The sequence below is a fragment of the Telmatherina bonti genome (genome assembly GCF_933228915.1).
Source record: "Telmatherina bonti genome assembly, chromosome: 19".
NCBI lineage: Eukaryota > Metazoa > Chordata > Actinopteri > Atheriniformes > Telmatherinidae > Telmatherina > Telmatherina bonti.
The window spans coordinates 15,036,918-15,055,975 of NC_136617.1; the positions used below are offsets into that span (position 1 = coordinate 15,036,918).

General features: G+C 36.3%; 1 protein-coding gene across 1 annotated transcript; it reads left to right on the forward strand.

Annotated features, from left to right (window-relative positions):
• Window positions 1–6,614: 6,614 nt before the first annotated feature.
• LOC306769620 (prostate stem cell antigen-like) lies at window positions 6,615–18,892 on the forward strand. Its single transcript, XM_079258292.1, has 3 exons — window positions 6,615–6,739; window positions 15,260–15,370; window positions 18,032–18,892. Exons 1-3 carry the CDS (start codon window positions 6,691–6,693, stop codon window positions 18,259–18,261), a joined length of 390 nt encoding a protein of 129 aa, XP_079114418.1. The 5' UTR covers window positions 6,615–6,690; the 3' UTR covers window positions 18,262–18,892.
• Window positions 18,893–19,058: the final 166 nt, after the last annotated feature.

Below are 19,058 nucleotides of genomic sequence, written 5' to 3' on the forward strand. Positions count from 1 at the left end.
TTATTCTGTCCTCTCCTTTTTGATCAACACCTGTAGTTCTACCTTTGTGCCACCAAGTGTCACCAGAGAAAGTAACACCTTTACCTGATATTTTTTTTCTTCAATGTTTTTTTACTGGTTAAATATAATTGGGCAAATATAACAAATATCATAAACCACCCAGCAGCATCTGCTTGTTTTTTTTTTTTTTGGTTTTTTTTTGGGGGGGGGGGTTTGAGCTCAGAAAGATTTCCTGTGTTGATGGAGGGAGTGATGCTTGTCTGGCTTTGGGGTGTGGTTCCAATGACATTTAACATGACTCTTGAGAAACAGCAATATTGAGTAGGCGCAGCAATTACACACTAATGAAGCAAAATCATAAGATGTTGGTCATGCCTCTGATTATTTTTTAAATTGGCTTTTGGAGAGTTCTTCGGTCCCAATATATGCCCAGGAGAAAAACTGGAAATAGTAAAGATGTTTCTATAATATTATAATAACGCAAAATACCTCAGAACTGTAGCTTCTCCATGTATGACTCAAAAATTGTTATTCTCCTGTATAGCTGCAGTGTTTGGCAAAATGACTGGCAGGAGTGAGTTATCCTCCTTTGGTTGAACAGTCAGTTTTTCCAGGAGGAGTAGAGGAGGAGTTTTCCTCATGACTCAGTAACCTCAAGCCACAGTTTGGGAGAGGTTCCTCTTGTCTCACTCATCTTTAAGCAAACTGAAATCCCTGTGGTGAAGAATCACCTTTTATATTTAATACATTAGCTGGTATTAATATACTGCCTTGTTACCAAGATATAAGGAATGAAAAAATAATATGTCAGGAGCTTTAAAGTAAGCACCTCACTGTCTTCATTTTAATAATCTGGTCCACATGGGTGCTGTTATTGTGGTCAAATGAAATTGCTCGACCACGCAAAGATGCACCATGGCTAAAAAAAAAAAAAAAAGCTTTTTTTTATTAGTCACAGTGAAGAAATTAGGTTTACTGTCATCATTTTAGTCACAAGTTAATAAAAATTCAAGTACTGTAAAATGTGTCAGAAATAGTTCTAAATGAGTATTTTGCATGTTTGTATGAGTTTTCTGCCTTCCAGATCAGTATTCATACTGATGGTCATGATCTTATAGTTTTGAGTCACTGTTAGCTTTGCAATTTTCCTGATTTTGTGTGACTCAGTCAGGTTTCTAATTCCATGCTGATCATGAGTGCACAGCTCTGCCTCTGATTCAGCTACTTAAAAAAAAAAAAAAAAAAAACTTTTTTACTTTGTACTTGTGTGGTTACCTCTTTATGCCCAATGCTGTTTCTATAGAAGAGGGAGTTGAATTTCCAAGTAACAGGGCCGTTAATAAAATTTCATTTTCCTGCAGGCTACTGGAAAACATTGCCTATGGGATGTCTTCATTTTCATTGCCACCATCACAAACTCAAACTTTAAGCAGTACAGCATTCCACAGCATGATCCACCATGTTGTTGTCTAAAATGTTTAGTGAAAATGTAATGGTGCCAAAATGTTTCTTTTTTCTTTCTTTCAAAGTTTATATAAGCTAAGAACCCATGATGTATGGTTTTAAGCCAGTTAAACTGATACTTCAACTTCAGAAATGGCAATTGGTTTGTTGATATTTTCTCAAAATTAGTTAAGATTATTTCTGGTGAACATTAGGAAATGTAAGTTCTTTAAGGGTGTATTCTAGTTTTGGATCCCATGAAAAAGTTGTGAAATAAGTGGGTGTTGCTCGTTTTTGTGCTTACAGGCATAATATTAGCACACCAAGCTAGTAATGACCTGTCATGCTATACTTTGCAGACATGTAAACACTGCAGGAATGTGTTCTCTCTTTAGAGTCAGGTAGTACCTTGTGTTTTTGAGGTCTGTGGAGTTTTCATGACTTTGAGAGTTAGTTGTGCAACTTATAAGGAGGGTTTCTGTTTGTTTTATTACTGGCTGTTACAACTTCTTTGTTGGAAGTTTAGTATCTTCTTTTTAAAGACACATTAATATGTATTGGCAAATAATTCTACTCTTGTCATTTTATGAGCATTGTCTTAACAACACCCCCCCCCCCCCCCCCCCCCCCCCCCCAGCAAATGTGCTAATTCCTTTGTTTAAGATCAAGTTTAACAATGAGCTATCTCAGTATGTTTTGCATTAGCTAGCATGCTAACACTAAGCTAAACATGTTAGCATGTGGATTAACCTTACAAAACAGTCAAATCTGTAAATGTTTGTCATGTTCATAAAAGAAGAATGACTCATATTTGAAGGTACAAATTTAAAATTTAGCCATCACTATTAGTAGATTTTACAGTCAATAACTAGCAAGGACGAATTGTACAGTTCACTTCCCATTGTTAAGGAATGAATTAAAAAGGACCAAAGCTCCTTTTTGTTGTTGTTGTTGTATTTGTTTTCATCAAGTCATAATTATGTTTGTAACTTTGGTGAAGTTGGCCATTTACAGATATACATGGTTGTATAGGAGGAACTGACCCAGATATGTGCTTGCTTCAGCTTTGGAGTTTATAACTAATCTTCAGTTTAGGCAACTTTTCTTAATAAAACTTTATTCTTAGCATTAAAATACTAGTTGATGAGAATGGTTTCTATAGTGTGTTACATACACTGATACATACTGGAAATCAATGTTTTTTCAAACTTTCATTTATGTGATTTAGTTCCTAGTTTAAAATACCTAAATTGTCTTAATGAATATGCGCGCGCACACACACACAAACTAATGTTGTAAAATAGCTGGTTTAAAAGTGTCCTGGGCTCATCTTATATTTCAAGACTGATTTAATCACACTTCCGGTAACTTTTTATTCAACCCTTTCCGCTGTTACTCAGCCACCTTGTGTAGAGTTGTTTTGAGAGTTTCTGTGTCTTCATTGTTATATTATCCCTGGTTACCAACTCCTCTAAAACGTCAAGAAAAAGCCATGTGACTTGTAACTGGACATTGTGACTCCAACTATCTCATCATGTGACTTATGATGACTATGGTGCTGCAGTTGGCAGCACCATGGATGCATTTTTGACGAAGAAAAATAGTTGAATACTCATGATTTATGCACACACACACACACACACACACACACACACACACACATATACATACATACATACATATTTTTACATACATCCATATATATATATATATATATATATATATATATATATATATATATATATATATATATATATATACACATGGGTGTGTGTATAGTCTTTACTCTCCAGTTTCATTGTTACTTGGTATTGTCATGATGTGTGACTGATAAAATAGGGATCAGTTTGTTATATCTCCACCACACGCCCTCTTTCCAAGTGTCAAGTGTTAAGAAACACAGAGGATCTGTGGACAAAACAACAGAAGCATTTCACAGGGACCAGACTGCCTCCCTCTCAGCAAACTATTTTGAAACCATGACTCTGTGAGATGCCATTTCATAACTGTTCCCGCCTACAGCTGCAAACCAAATCCTGCTCCCTCTGAAGTCCAACGCCAAGTTAATCAATAAACAACTTACAGAGAAACAACCAAACATTCCCATCACCCTACTTCATTGTGACTAACGCTTTTGCATGCAAACACTCTGAGTTAAAGAGGCACTATGTTTGACAAACATTTTTTAGGCAAGTTGAGACTTGCCTAAAAATAAACCCCTTGCGGCAATTTAAGTCAGGTAAAATAGCTTTATCACTTCAACTCATCTGTCACACTCAGAATAGTAGGAAACACTGATAATCAAGGAGAAGTGCAAAAGGGCTTGTCTAAATTGTTCACTTCTCGATAGAAGCATAACATTTGTCACAAATGTTTGTCAAATATGTCAGTTTTCATGTAATAGCAAGACCCATCTTGGACACTTAGTTATTCAAGATGATATCCAAACATGTTTAGGCTTGTCAGTCAAAATTGTGACCCTTTAGTGCATAACAATGTTTTGTTTACAACTTACATGGACATGCTGCACATTTTAATCCCAAGATCTTGTCTTTACAACAAACAGTTCTCAAGATACAACTAAATAAAATTATCCTAATAATGCAATTTGACTTTCTGGATAGCAAAAGGTATAAATTCAATGTTGTTTTCAAATTCAATTGTTTTCTTTTCAAATTTTCACTTATCTTTTATAGGATGCCTTCAACACACTCCAAAAAAGCTTGGACGGGGACATATTTTCCACTACTTTACATTACCTGCCCTTTTAGCAACACACAAGTTTTTGGGAGCTGAGGACGCTAATCCCTGAAGAATTGTAGGAGGAGTTCTTTCCCATTCTTGCTTGATGTACAACTTAAGTTTCTCAACCGTCAGTGGTCACCGTTGTCATATTTTGTCCTTTGTCATGCGCCACACATTTTCAGTGGAATCCAGGTCTGGATTGATGGTCCAGTCTTGTACCCGCACTCTGTTACTACGAAGCCATGCTGTTGTAACACGAGCAGAATATCACTTGGCATTGTCTTGCTTAAATAAGCAGGGGGCATCCCAGAAAAAGATGTTGCTTGGATAGCAGCCTATGTTGCTCAATAACCTGCACCTTTCAGCATTATTAGTGCCTTCGTAGATGTATGTTACAAATGCCATGGGCACTAAGACACCCCCATAACCACTGATTTATTCTTGTGCTTTATAATACCAGGGTGCAAAATGAAAAAATTTAAACAAAATCAACACGATGCTTGATTTATTTGCTTTTTTGTAAGATTTAAGAGATTTTATTCAGAGAAAAGTCATTAGGCTCTTCAAACATTGAAAGTATCTTTATACTAGATGTGCAAAATGTATGTAAATTAAGTTCATATAACTGTATATCCATAAAGAGACAAAACATCATTTTGGCGTCACAGAGGATGGATTTCCTGATAAATGAGTCGGACTAAAGTCACAAAAATGAACCCCAATCTTATTTTGTAAGTTACAAAATAAATCAAGTGGTTCGTGTGTCATATTGATTCATAACGCCTACAGATCAGTAAACTCCTTTCTTACATGTTTCAGTGCAACAAGAACTGACAAACAGCACAACAAAACACTTAGCTTCCATGTATAAATGCTGTTATTTGAATATTTTCACCGCAAACAGTCTTATTTTAGTACTTTTCCAGCAATGTTCAAGTTGTATTGAATTCACATCTAGAGTTGAAGCATGAAAAAGTGTGAAATAGTCATGAAGTTGTTTTATTTGTGGTGTTTTTGTAATGATTTGATTTTTCTGTGCCAACAAGCATGTCTGAAAGCAGGTACCAATGTAAGAAAAAGACATTCTCGTTTCATACTTCATTAGACCATTTTATTACAAATGTAATGTTTTCTGAACATACTTTACAATTCATTCAATCATCTTTCATTTTTTAAAGTCCCTAACCCTAATCTTAAAGTGTGTATTTCTAAAATACAACAACTGTGACACAATCCTCAAATAATAATTTGCTTCATGTTTGTGGTTGGGACCAGAGTGAAGCCTGTTTGGCGAGTCGCACCTGTCAGCTGCTCCAATATCCAAATGTGGACTGTTTTGTGGACTGTATTTTTTTTTTTTTGTTTGTTTTTGCCAATTATTGAAATGTCCTATTACTTATTGTCAGCATGTCTTAAAGTAGTCAATCTGTCTTGAAAATGTTGTATTTCAGATGTAAAAGGTATAATGAGGCATAACTTTATCACAACTAGTTATTGGTCATAAATAGGTTAAATTCATTCATTCATTTTCCGAACCGCTTATTCCAATTCAGGGTCGCGGGGAAGCTGGAGCCGGCTTTGGGCGACAGGCAGGGTACACCCTGGACAGCTCGCCAGTCCATCGCAGGGCCACACAGAGAGATGAACAACCACACTCACACTCACTCCTAGGGGCAATTTAGAGTGACCAATTAACCTATCGTGCATGTCTTTGGATGGTGGGAGGAAGCTGGAGTACCTGGAGAGAACCCACGCATAAATGGGGAGAACATGCAAACTCCACACAGAAAGGCCACTGACCAAACCAGCCAAGGATCGAACCAGCGACTTATCTTGCTGTGAGGCCACAGTGCTAACCACTGCGCCACCGTGCAGCCAAAATAAGTTAAATGCAATGCAAAATAAACTAAACTAAATTCAGCTAAGTGTAGTGTTACTTTGCACCTCTGTTATACTAAATGCATGTGGTAAAAAAAAAAAAAAAAAAAAAGAAGAAGAAGAAGAAGAAGAAGAAAGAAATAATACTGATGCTTCAAGTTTTCTCAAGACAATCTGTTGGGAAACAACTTCATTCATTCAGTCCACCTACCCCAAAAGGTCATAAGCTATAATTCTTTTATGAACACTTCGGAGAAAACTCGAAAATATACATTTTTCTGAGTTATAATTGATTTCTACACAAACTAATATGTAAATCAGCATAACAGAATTACAATCAACACCTGTTAAAACACTGAAAAATAAAGTATGGGGCGTTAGAATCACTAAAAAGTCTCCGCACCCTTATTTTCCCCCTTTAGTGTAAGGTAAAACCCTTACCTGTTAGAAGCCCAGAGGTCTGGGTGGGGCACCTCTGGTTGGATGGTGGTGACGTTGGGATGGGAGATTATAAATGGAGCCATGGCGGAAAAGTTTGTTGTGTGATCGAGATTATAACGGTCTGAGACGTCCCTGGCTGTCAGCTTCCTCTCTGCAGTACCTCGTTTCTGTCTCTCGTCCAACATGAACAGAATTATTTTCCTTTTTGCAGTCGGAGTCTGTTTTGCAGCGGGTAAGGAAAAAAATCTGATATATTTATTCATATCTTCAGTTTGTTCTGTCTTTCTGCACAGTTTATTACAAATCTTAAGAAAATTTAAACTAAGTTATGACAATCTGGAATGAACAACCATAAAAGTCCCAATGTGGCATTTTATATAAACAATATTCTCCAACGTCTGGTGTAAACATGTATTTTTACAAATTAGATTATGCATTAAGCTGTTAAATTTGGTTTATAAATAGAGTCTCTATGTTTTCCACAAATTAATTACGAGTTCATTTCGTCAGAGTATTTTTGCTCGAAGTAAAACCATTCCTCCTTGTGTTTGGGATTTTACTGAGCAGGTTTTCAAGGTGTGAGCTCATATTCAAGGGTACATACAGTCTGGGACTGACTAAGGTGTGTTCAGTCTGCTTTCACCCTGATGCGTCCAGACGTGCAGGAGCGCCGAGATCCTCCACATCTGACTGTGATGCATCAGCAACATAAATAATTTTGTGTTTCATAATACCCGACCGACATAGTATTTATCTGAATTAAATAGCCTACATAATTTTGCTCTTATAGGCTCATACTTAGAAATTTGTGTGGTGTTGTTTTTATTCTGTACAGTTATTCGGTTTTCACAAGTAGGCTAAATGACTCAATAACTTGTTGTGCTGCTGGCTATAAACGTGAAATTGATTAAAAGCAGAGATATAAGCAGAGATATAGTTGGGTGTTAAAACAAAGTCAAGGTCACATTTTCTATTGAAGGTATGATGACGCAATGAACAAAAAGGAAATGTTTCCCTAAAAGTTGATTGTTTTAGCTGATATATTAATATTTTTGTTACAAATCTACGTTTATATGTATTATTCCTCTGGGTTGATCTTTTAGGTAGAATTTGTGTTGCTCGTGTGATTCAGCTTATTGTTAGGTGAAGAGGATAACGTAGCTACTCTATAAAAAAACAAAAAAAAAAAAAACCCAAAACATTTATGAAAGTGATCGATGTGCTGCGACACAATTTATGCAGTTTATAAAAAAGTTCATATTGGTCCAATTCGCCAAGAATAAACATAACTGATACTGGTTAGACCACTAACCTAGGAAATTAAAGGGGAAAAAAGGAATTATTTGTAGAAGCATTGAAATTGTTAACTAAATTGGTTAGTTAAGGTGAATGTCAGATTTCTCTTTTTTAATCAATACGCAAGTCGTTAAACCGACCTACGTCACCATTAAACCTTTTGAGCATAGCTTTTGAGTACGGCAATAAGCTCTTCGCGCATGCGCAGTGGTATCTAGATGACGACGTTGTCGACAGAGCACTTGAGACATTAACCTATAGGTTATTTCATACGTTCTCACTCATTTTTTAACTAAAATCAGTGCCTTTTTTAAGTTATAAAGAACAGTTGTCTTAAAACAAGGCTCTTGGCTTATAGTGCGGCATTGAATAGTTAAACAAAGAACATTTTTTAAAAACTTCAGATTTTTTAAAAAGTATTTCTGTATGTGACATCATAACACTGAGTCCAATTCAGATGAAACAATGTGTTTTATGTTTATCATCTGTGCACATACTAGGCTTGGCTGTAGCGCTGTTTACATGCTGGTTTGTACTAGTTTTTTTTACGAAAGGAGGATTTTTTTTTTTTTTTTTACTTTGAAGGGACTGAATCCTCAGCCTACTAGGCATTATATGAGAAATTCCTCACCTTGGAAAAATCTGGGCTCTAGCTAAGTCTCAAATTCCATTTTGCCAAAAGGTTGCAGACTGGGTCATTTGTCCTATTTCTATTATTTTTTCCTATAGTCTTCTGTCCTATTGTTTAGCCCTAGTGATTCCGTATAGTGTAGCACATGACTCCCATTTGTGGCTCGAGTTAATCATGGCATTTTTCTCCACAGTCTCCGGCTTGCTGGAGGAATCAGGTAGAGAGAAATGGCAGTAATGATCCCTCTAAAACCCTGAGTTAATAGAATTTTTAACTTTTGGGAAAATCTTGTGTTTTCCCATAAGTTGCTGGGGGTTAGGCGCAATAATAATAAAATGTTGACATTCAAACACAGCACTTGTTTTAACTTGACACAAACTATATTGCCACCTGATGACACTGATGTCTTAGGAAAAACTTGAAAACAACCACCACCTCCCTTTAAAGCAGAGTTTTGAGAAGACACCTTGTCTAAAGCAGTTTGCATTTTACACTACAGCACATCTTTTTATCAGTAACATTTGGATTTGACTTGTCATCCTTCATGTTTTTGTTGTTGTTGTTTTTCTTCATGATTTTAAGCAAAATGCCTGTTAGTCTTTTTGCTTCCTTGCGTGCATTTCGCCTGTTCCACAACTTGTTCAGTGAGATCTAAAGGCTGCAGTTTTGGTGAGTTAGCAGCAGAGGGCGGTATATGATTGATGGCTCATCTTTCTGCCACACCCGATGACTTCACCTGGCTCTGATGACAACATGAATGTTAGAAAATTGCATTTGATGGCCTGCTTCCAAACAGTTTATTGTCCGTACTTTTTCTTCCAAATGGTGGTCTGTGCTGGCTAAGAAAGAAAGAAATGGTTAAACTGGCTTTATTTGTACAATTAAAGACTTTCAAAAAATCTCAACATCCAAAGCAGATTTTAATACATGACTACATAGTTATGTCCTCTTTGAAGAAATAAATCTAAAGGTTTATACGCAGATTTGTGCATTCTGATTTTTTCACAGGTGTGGTCACAAAGTCATGATCACACTCTTCTTTGATCACACTCCGTATAATCTGCAGACCGACACAGTCACTGTCCTGTGGGTTCATAATTACTACTTTTGGTTAGTTTCTATTTATATTTGCGTGTTTCTGGTACTTTGGTTTTGGTTGTGATCATAGACTGTGTGTTAATCTATTTTAGGCGTTTATTGTCATCGTGGGTTTCCTGTAAAGGCGGTAGGATGTTCTCTGTTATGTTTCCGTACAGGTGTAGCAGTTGGTTGTTTGGTGTCTCTGTTTGGATTTAAGGGCCATTGCTTTCTATCAGGTGTATCTTTATCTCCTCTCTCTTCATTGGCCTTTTCGTTTCCATTCCCTCTTTCCTTTTTCTGTACCATCTGAGCCCAGCAATATGATGTAAAATTCAGTAATAAACAGTTTTCAAAATAAATATATAGAAGATGAATAAGACGAATGAATGTTTTAATAAATTATACTTAGCAAAACAAAGCAAATTTGCTCAGCATAACACAGCAGCCAGCTTTTAATAAAGTTTTCTACGATGCTGGACAAGGCAAGCTTAAAAAAAACAACAACAACAACAACAACAACAACAAAAGAGATGCTAACAACCATTGTACTAATAAGTAGTCTTTATTGAGTGCACAGCATCTTTGCCCTTGAGAGTACCACCATAGTGACCAACTTTTGTACCTTAAGGTACCAAAATTGTGGAATGAGCTTCCCCTCCACATTAGACAAGCCTCCTCCCTGTCCATTTTTTAAATTTATCTTAAAACCCATTTTCATTCCTTGGCCTTTAACCCAACGTAAGACAGTTTCCGGTCAGTGTGCCTTATTTTTATTATTGGTTTTTACTTACTCTTTATTTAGTTTGTTTTATTGTTTTAATTATGTATTCCTTGTATGACCTCTTGTTTTATGGTGTTATTTATTTGCATTTGAACTGTTTTATTCTGTTTTTATTTTGGCCGATTGTGTACAGCATTTTGTTTCAACTCTGATTGTTTTAAAGGGCTTAATAAATAAAGTTGAGTTGAGTTGAGTACAATTTTGGAATTATTTCCTTCAGAGACTATGGTAATGTAGTTTTAGAAAAAGAGTTCAACATTTCACTGTTGTACAATTTACTTATTCATGTCATGTTTGGCAAGTTTCCCTGATAATGTAAAGGCTACATTAGCAATCATCTACATATACGGCATAAATCAACAGATAAAAGTTGAATTAGGAATGTTAATAATAAAGGTTAATTGAGCAAAACTTGATCTTAAAATAAAGCAGAATAAGTAAGTAATGATCAGTATTTGTGTTTTTATTTGCCACTTTTATTTGCTAGTGTTTTTTTGTTTTTTTGTTTTTTTTTTAGGTAGAGAGGTGTGCCACTAGCCTGTTTAACACAGTAATGACGAAGACGGGATGACTTGACAGAAATAGTGTCACATTTTCTTCATGCCAAAAGGTTTTATGAGAACTGATATGATCTTCTCAACCAGCTACGTGAGAGAATCCCACACCTGTGCAGATCAGTCTCTCACGAGATTATCACTGAGTCTGATTTTATCCTAGATGGTTACTCTTATTCTTCCCAGAAGCTGCTCTTTAGGAAAACTCACACTGTCTATCAATGTATTGAGATCAAAGGTAAAGAAGATGACTATTTTACGTTTGCAGAGAACAAACAGCTGGTGGATCTGAGCATCGTTATTATTTTTTCTCATCCCCTTTGATTACACCTACAGACAGCCTCAGACTGTACATCTTGTGTTGTAATCTTTAAAGAAAGGGATTGAGCAACACGCCATAATTGCATCATTGTGTGGCTAAGCTCAATGGGACTGAGGATCAGGTCTGACTGGATTTCAGGCGACACTAGTGGAGGACAAAAGGTGAAACTTGTCGTGCTGCATTGCGGAAGGCTGACTTGTGCCAGGTGTGGCCACAAACACAAGTAGCTTGATATTCTATCCTCTGGTTTAGTTTGGCTCCATAAGTTCTTTATTGTCTCTTGAACTCTTAAAATAAAACTTTTAATTTAATCCTGAGCAGATGCAGAACTGTGAAGTCAAAATAGAAATATATTGTTTCAATCAACCGGTTGAAGCGGAAGAGAATAAAATAAACTGAGGGAGATGTTTGACTCACTTTTGTTTGGTAATATTTTTAATAGAAATTTAGGGTTCTGTTTTATTTATTTATTTATTTATTTTGCAAGAGGATAAATTACAGTTTTAAATAACAGAAAACAACATATGTGCTAACAAACAGGAGCCACAGAAGAAGATGTACAATCTGTCAACAGCTTGGGTGTAACCGAAACTAGCAGTAACAGGGTGTGGAGCTTCTGTGTACAAAGGTGTGTTTTTTGTGTGTGTGTGTGTGTGTGTGTTTTTAATGAGATCTATTTAGAAATGTGTTTCTAAAGTGACAACAACACAGGGTCACCTGCTTTATTACATGTGTCAGTTTAGCTGATATTTACATATTTTTCCACCGTGCATGTAAAGAAAAAGAGCCTTTTTAGATGTACGTCATGTTCATCATCATGTGTCGTTCAGTGTGACTTAATGGAAACTTTTGTCCCATGATTCACTTCAAGTCAGCACAACAAACACAATCATTATCTTTTTTTAGTTTGTTTGTTTGTTTTTTTCCCAAATCTTTACTTAGTCCTGATCTTTGGCAGATTAAACTTTATTTGACTGATGTCCTGCTTTGGGATCAGACATGTAAATATTAAACATGTATGTTACATTATTCCATTTTTACATAATTCGATCTGTTTATAAACAACTTTAACAGAGATTAAACTGGGGTTTGGGACTGTATTTTAGTCGTCTGAAAAGCTTTTTCTAAAATTATGAATAAGTTGACTGGCAGCAAAACTGAAAAGAAATGTGTTTAAATTTTATTACTTTAAATGTATTTACTAATTCAAACAAGTTAAATGTTTTCTAATAATGAGTGGTGATATATATATTTATCCTTGGTGGTTTTTGGGACTGGTAACTCCCAGTACTTCCATGGGGACAAACTTGCAATTTTTATTGGAAGTAATGATATAAACTATACCCTGTAGATTGTGCTGGACCACAGTTGGACTATGGTAGTACTCAAACTCAGTACTTTAGCTTGACAACCCACACTTTGACATCATCATCCTCCCTTTTCTGCCTCTTTTTAATAGTTTTTGAGCAAACATTCAAAATAATTGTTCTGGTAACATAATTTCATTGCAATACGGTTTACAACAGCTTCCCATGATTGATGATGGAATGATGTTATGATATGTAGAAAGAAGCTGCGTCATATAGCATTTTTTGGAAACTTGAAAGTGGATAGACGTGTGATGTGTCAGGTACTGTGAGATGCAGGTGTGTTAAGAATTTGAAAGGAAGACACAAGCATTTCACTCATTTGTAGCCCATGGTGTTTAAGTTTTAAAACATACTCAAATACATAGTAAATGTAGGTATTTCAACCTTTGTTTTTCTAAATTGTTATTCGTAATGCAGTGAAGCTTATAAAGGGAGATGACTATTGGTATGGTTGTAATGACCTTTGGATTGAAATGAGTGTTGTAGCCTTATAATGAGGCACTGAAGTCAATAATGCATTGTTGGTGAGGGATCCTGGTAGCCGTTGCGTCTCCCCAGTTTATTTAATGACGTATTTACTGCTAAGGAGTGTGTCACTGGTTTCTTAGAGCTCGTTGAGGGAATTACACCTGACTATCAGAGATTATTTTCATTAGGTATGAAGAAACAATTTCATTTTCAACCAAAACTTGCACTATGAACTGGATTCATAGGGGGTTATTAAGTTAAATGACGCAAAAGTGACACTTTGAGAGTGCTGGAACAAGGGCCTTGTTTAGCTAATCGCACTGTTTTCCCTTTATGAAATCAGTCCTACTTACCTTTGGTTGCCATGTTTGTTCCCATCACCACACTGAAGGCTGAATCTAAGCCGACACATCATTGTTACAGTAGGTTTTTTCACATCGTAACACTCCTGGAGAGTCATTTGGCACAGGATTGAGTGTAAATTAAACACTTAAAACTCAAAAGGCTAATGGTACTGTGCATAAAAAAGGGGAATGGGGGGGCTTCTTCATCACATTTCTAATGTAAAGCACATTTAGTTGCATTTTATGTGCGATAAAGTGCTCTTAAAATGAAGTTTGATTTGAAAAATGTTAAGCAAATGTAAAGATGTCATATTTAGGTCAAAATCAACTAAATGAGGGTGTGTGTCATCCACTTCAAATAATATATGACAAAATTTATCATCATTATTTTTATTCTTTCTTGTATTTATTTTTTGTGAATCCTGGATGATCACTGTGTACTTTCTGCAGTAGCTCCAGTCACAAGATGCTGACATTCAAACTGGAATTACAGGCTTCCTGAAACCGGTTTCCTTTGTTCTAGATCTCAGTTTCACACATCTGACAGAGTTACAAAAGACTATTGGACTTGTTGTAACCATAGCAACAGAGCAGTCTGCCATAAAAAAGAGTTTAGAGATATATATGTATATATATATATATATATATATATATATATATATATATATATATATATATATATATATATATATATATATATATATATATATATATATATATTACCATAGATAATCTTTGATGAAGATGGAGCCATTCTTGAGATGAATTGAAGATTCTATGACATGAAGTTACAGGATTTGGGAATTATTATTAAAATTATTAAGTGAAAACATTTCTGCTTGGTTTCATTAATCTCTCTCAACTTTTTTAACAAACATGACTGTGCTGCTCTCCAGTCGGTTTTTGTTGTTTGTGAAGCAACACATTGGCTCGGTCTTTCAGATTGTTTAGAAATTTTAAAGTTGAGGAACAAGCTGAGATGATGACAGCCTTTTCGACCAACGATCAGTTAAGCTTTTACATACCTTTACTATAACCCAACTTTACAAATGTCCTGACACCTTCACAGGTTAGAATTAAATGAGGTCTGCCAGCCTTTGTGTCTGTTTGTGTCTGGAGTCTAATCACAGCTGCTGTCACAGGCTGTATTTGAAGCTTAAAGTTGATGGTTTTACATTGTTTAATTTCCACTTATCCCTACAAATAAAACATAAATAAGTAGAAGCTTTTTCATGAGAAGATTAGGACCAGAGGGCTTTTAGTTTTTAGTGGATTCACAGTCCTTTAACAGGTGGAAAAATAAGGGAAAATTTCAGGAGAAACAGGCTGTCTCATAGCCTATGCACATCAGATTGGTGTGTTTTCCACAAAGCCAAACATTACTCTCAAATCACCTTATCTTGTTGTCCGTTATAACAAACTTTGCTTCATTACCTCATAATATGTCATGTAATACTATCTTAAAAAGGCTACAGAAAAGCTACAGTGTCTGAATGGATAGCTAGAAGGAGATGATTCAAGGTTCAGCTCAAAATAGGTAGAAACACTGCAATAGTTATGTATTTTCTGCAGCCCCGAGGGGAACTTAAGTGTTCTCTGGTCCCAAGTCTGGATAAATGCAGAGGGGTGTGTCAGGAAGGGCAGCCGGCATAAACATGGGCTTCTGTACTGGCTTTGTAGTTGGAAGGTGATGATTTGCTGTGTTGACCCCTTCAGGGGGAACAAAGCCTAAAGGACAACAAAAACATTTACTTTAAAACTCTGTAATTCATGTTCATGTTTATATTCTGCTTTGGTAACATTTTTCTACATCTCGTTTTACTCCTATTCATGAATAATTCTTTTCTTCTGTTTTTCTTCATTGCCACCTTTCATCTTCACCCCCCCCTCCTTTCATCTTTAACAGGCCAAGCCCTTGAGTGCTACAAATGTGACATTGGCATCTGGGACCTGTGCTATACCACAAAAACCACATGTTCAATGGGACAACAGTGTTTTAGCGGTGTTGGGAAAGCAGGTGAGTTGCTCATGACAAAGAGAAAAATATATTTTGAAAAGACATTGCATGAGAACTTTACAAGGCTGATGACAGCCTTAATCAAGTTTAATAAAACTCCACGAACTGCAGTCCTGAGGTAAATGTTCTGCAAGCTAAATAAAAGTGAATGAGTCATCTCTTCAAATATAACAGGATTATCAGAAGGTTGGAATCAAAGGGTTTTAATTTCAGCTTTATTCTGTAGCATTCAGAAGCACCTTTGTTAGGGTCAGAGGTTATATACTAAATAACTAAAGCAACTAATTAACTATTCAGTATAAACTAGAAAGCAGTTCTTCTTCATTGTAATATCACCTGGAACAGTCACATTAACTTAATTACATGTTACAAATTAAAGTTTTTAACGTCTTCTCCCACAAAATGGATTTTTAACGTGATCAGGAACTGTGGAAATGACTGATATGTATCTCCAAACATTATATCCTCCCGTTCCTCAAAGCTGTACATGTGACATGAGGGGTAAGTTATGTGAAAAGTACAAAGCCTGATTATCAGTGCATCGTCACCTGCAGCACTTACTCTTCTTTATGTTTCATGACTGATATGTCAACTGTGATGGATTACACATGTGCCTTATCAGTGTGAGAGATTTATTGAAGTGTTTTAGAAATGATGACAGCGACTATAAATGTCGCTCACCTTAAAAGTGCTTTAACTTGCATGTTCACGCTCTCTTTTGAACTTGTTTACTTTAAATAATTATTTCAAATGAGATAATTCATTCATTTAAAGTCTCAACAGAGCAAATTTTAAGTTAATGTAAAATCTGTTAAAGACGTATGCACATAGATATGTACATAAAGAAAGTTTACTCAGGCTTCAGACAAGATAGTTAATTTATGTTCCATGCTACAGAGCATTTTTTTATTGATGTCGACATCATGTTCTTTGCCATTACTGAAGCTGTATACTCATATACAAGACAAGAAGCTTTAATCAGGTTTCTCTCAGCTCAAATTTTTATTTTTTATGTACTACAGCCAACATGTTATGTCGGGTTAAGTCTACTGGAGTAAGAGAGGCAGGCAGGTTTTAAGCCAGACAAACAACCCAATCTGCAAAAGGGAGCCCAAAACAACCATTAGTTTTCTTAGATTTGGAGAAAAAAAATAAAAAAATAAAGAAATTTTAAAAAATTCTGATGGTAGAGTGCAATGAACAAGCAGCAGAGAATGTTACAAGCTGAGGTAAAGCTTGTCTAATGTGATTATTGTTTATTTTGATTGTGAAATGTCCATCCATCCATCCATCTTCTGCCGCTTATCCGGGGTTGGGTCGCGGGGGCAGCAGCCTAAGCAGGGAAGCCCAGACTTCCCTCTCCCCAGCCACATTTGCCAACTCTGCGGGGGGGATCCCGAGGCGTTCCCAGGCCAGCCGAGAGATATAATCCCTCCAGCGTGTCCTGGGTCTTCCCCGGGGTCTCCTCCCAGAGGGACGTGCCTGGAACACCTCACCAGGGAGGCGTCCAGGAGGCATCCTGACCAGATGCCCGAGCCACCTCAACTGGTTCCTCTCGATGCGAAGGAGCAGCGGCTCTACTCTGAGCCCCTCCCGGATGACCGAGCTCCTCACCCTATCTCTAAGGGAGAGCCCGGCCACCCTGCGGAGGAAACTCATTTCAGCCGCCTGTATACGAGATTTCGTTCTTTCGGTCACGTTCTTTCGGTCCTTCTTCACCACGACAGACCGGCGCAGAGCCCGCATTACTGCGGTGCGGCGTCTGCAGTAATGCGGGCTCTGCGCCGGTCTGTCGTGGTGAAGAAGGAGCTGAGCCAGATTGTGAAATGTGTTCATTAAATTGTTGTGGGGGAGTTTTTACTGAGGCATAACAAAGAGAATCATTCATTAAAGGTCACTGATATTTTAACACAAGACTGGTTCATAACCTATAAAGGCTCCCAGTGTTGTTTAAAGCTGTGTAATATACAGGCTGTTTTCATATGTTGTAGATAAAAGATGAGTTTATATTTTACCCCCATAGCCCTGATTGTTGTGTGATCTGATAGTTGTCTTTGCGTCTCATTTAAATTCAGCCATTTCGTTTTGGCTTTTGCAGCTAATTGCTCCAAGCTGATTTCTTTGCTCGTTTTTTTTACAGTTTTTTTCTGTGGATGATTTCAAAACTGAGATCACCAACCAAACTGATTTAATATCAGTGAGGATAGTTTTACATTTGATGGACTTGTGTTTATTCTTGTCAATAAAGTTTTGCTTGTAAAGCTGTAATTTCCGTTTTGAATGCATCTGGACATTATTAATAATTTGCATATTAAATTTTTTGCTTTCTAATAATAGGTTTAAACTGAATTTATAAAAGCGCAACATACCTGCATACAGCTTTTTAGAAGTTATTAAAAATAAGTATTCTACACTATTTAATGCTTCGTTTCATCTTCAAAATGTACCAATCAGCTGTGATAACTTGTTTTTATTAGATTAAAATGACATAAACATTTGGAGTTCAGATGAATTGACAAAGTTTATGTGTCAAATTCAAACTTGGAAAACATTTTGTTGTAACTAATTGTTGCTAAAACCTGAAAATGTCCAGCAGCAATCACTGCAATGCTTACACTTCAGCATGAACAATACACTCACACTGCCTGTGTCATTCCACAGGAGGCTTCGTGGATGTTAAAATGAAAGGCTGTCTGGACGTGGACAAATGCAACAAGACCGAAAATGTTGAATTCCCTAACAGCAACTCCAACAAAACTCTCTACAAGATGACCAAGACGTGCTGCAACACTGACCTGTGCAATGCTGCACCCGGCCTGCCTGGGACCTCTGTGTTGAGCCTGGCATTCTTTGGCATATCTGCTCTGATTGCAACCAATGTGTTGGTGTGACAGAAAATGCATCAGCAAAAGATTGATGTCAAGTGCACTCTCATCCTCACTTCAAGAATTTAAATAAAATACTGGTCTTATATATGAGCTTTAACTAAAACATCTTCCCTTTTCCCACCTGGGTTTTGTTTAATGTTTAGTATATTTATATTTTCACAAGATTTCATTGCAGTCGAATTCAAATTAGCCTTGAATGTTTATGCTGTTACCTGTTTTAGCTTTGTAATTTTTTGTCAGACATGAGAAATGTTATGGTGGATTTATCCCTCACTCAGTAGATTTCACGTTATGTAATTCAGTTATTTAGACATTTCTGACCTTTCTAAATTACAGATTTATCATCTCTTTAGACAAATATAAACACATGTAAAATTACGACAAAAAAAAAAAAAGAAAGTAAACAAAAACTTTAAGATGTTGAAAACATTGTAAGTATCAGCTTAAAAACATTAAATGTTTTTAAAATCCTCCCTGGAGTAGTAAACATTGCACTGTTTTCAACTTAATAATGCAATTTTTTTCAGTTCTAGCTGAGTTGTAGCCAAATTACATATCCAATACTGTATATCCAATACATCACTGCTGTATCCAATACAGCAGTGATGTATGTTCATATCTCCAAATTTGTCAGACTGCCACCACACATGATAAAGTAATGAATGAGGAATGATTGATGAATTACCACATGACATCAACTTATTCAGTGGTTGGCAAGGAGTTATACTGATATGCCGCAAATAGATAAAGCCAAAAAGAGTGTGAAACTCTGGCAACAGTTAATTCACATTTAGGATATG

Bases quoted from the DNA above. Each gene is read 5' to 3' on its own strand.
- LOC306769620 (XM_079258292.1), top strand. From the start codon at position 6,691: ATGAACAGAATTATTTTCCTTTTTGCAGTCGGAGTCTGTTTTGCAGCG. The intron at 6,740-15,259 runs GTAAGGAAAAAA...CATCTTTAACAG, and splicing joins CGGAGTCTGTTTTGCAGCGG to GCCAAGCCCTTGAGTGCTAC. The intron at 15,371-18,031 runs GTGAGTTGCTCA...GTCATTCCACAG, and splicing joins TAGCGGTGTTGGGAAAGCAG to GAGGCTTCGTGGATGTTAAA.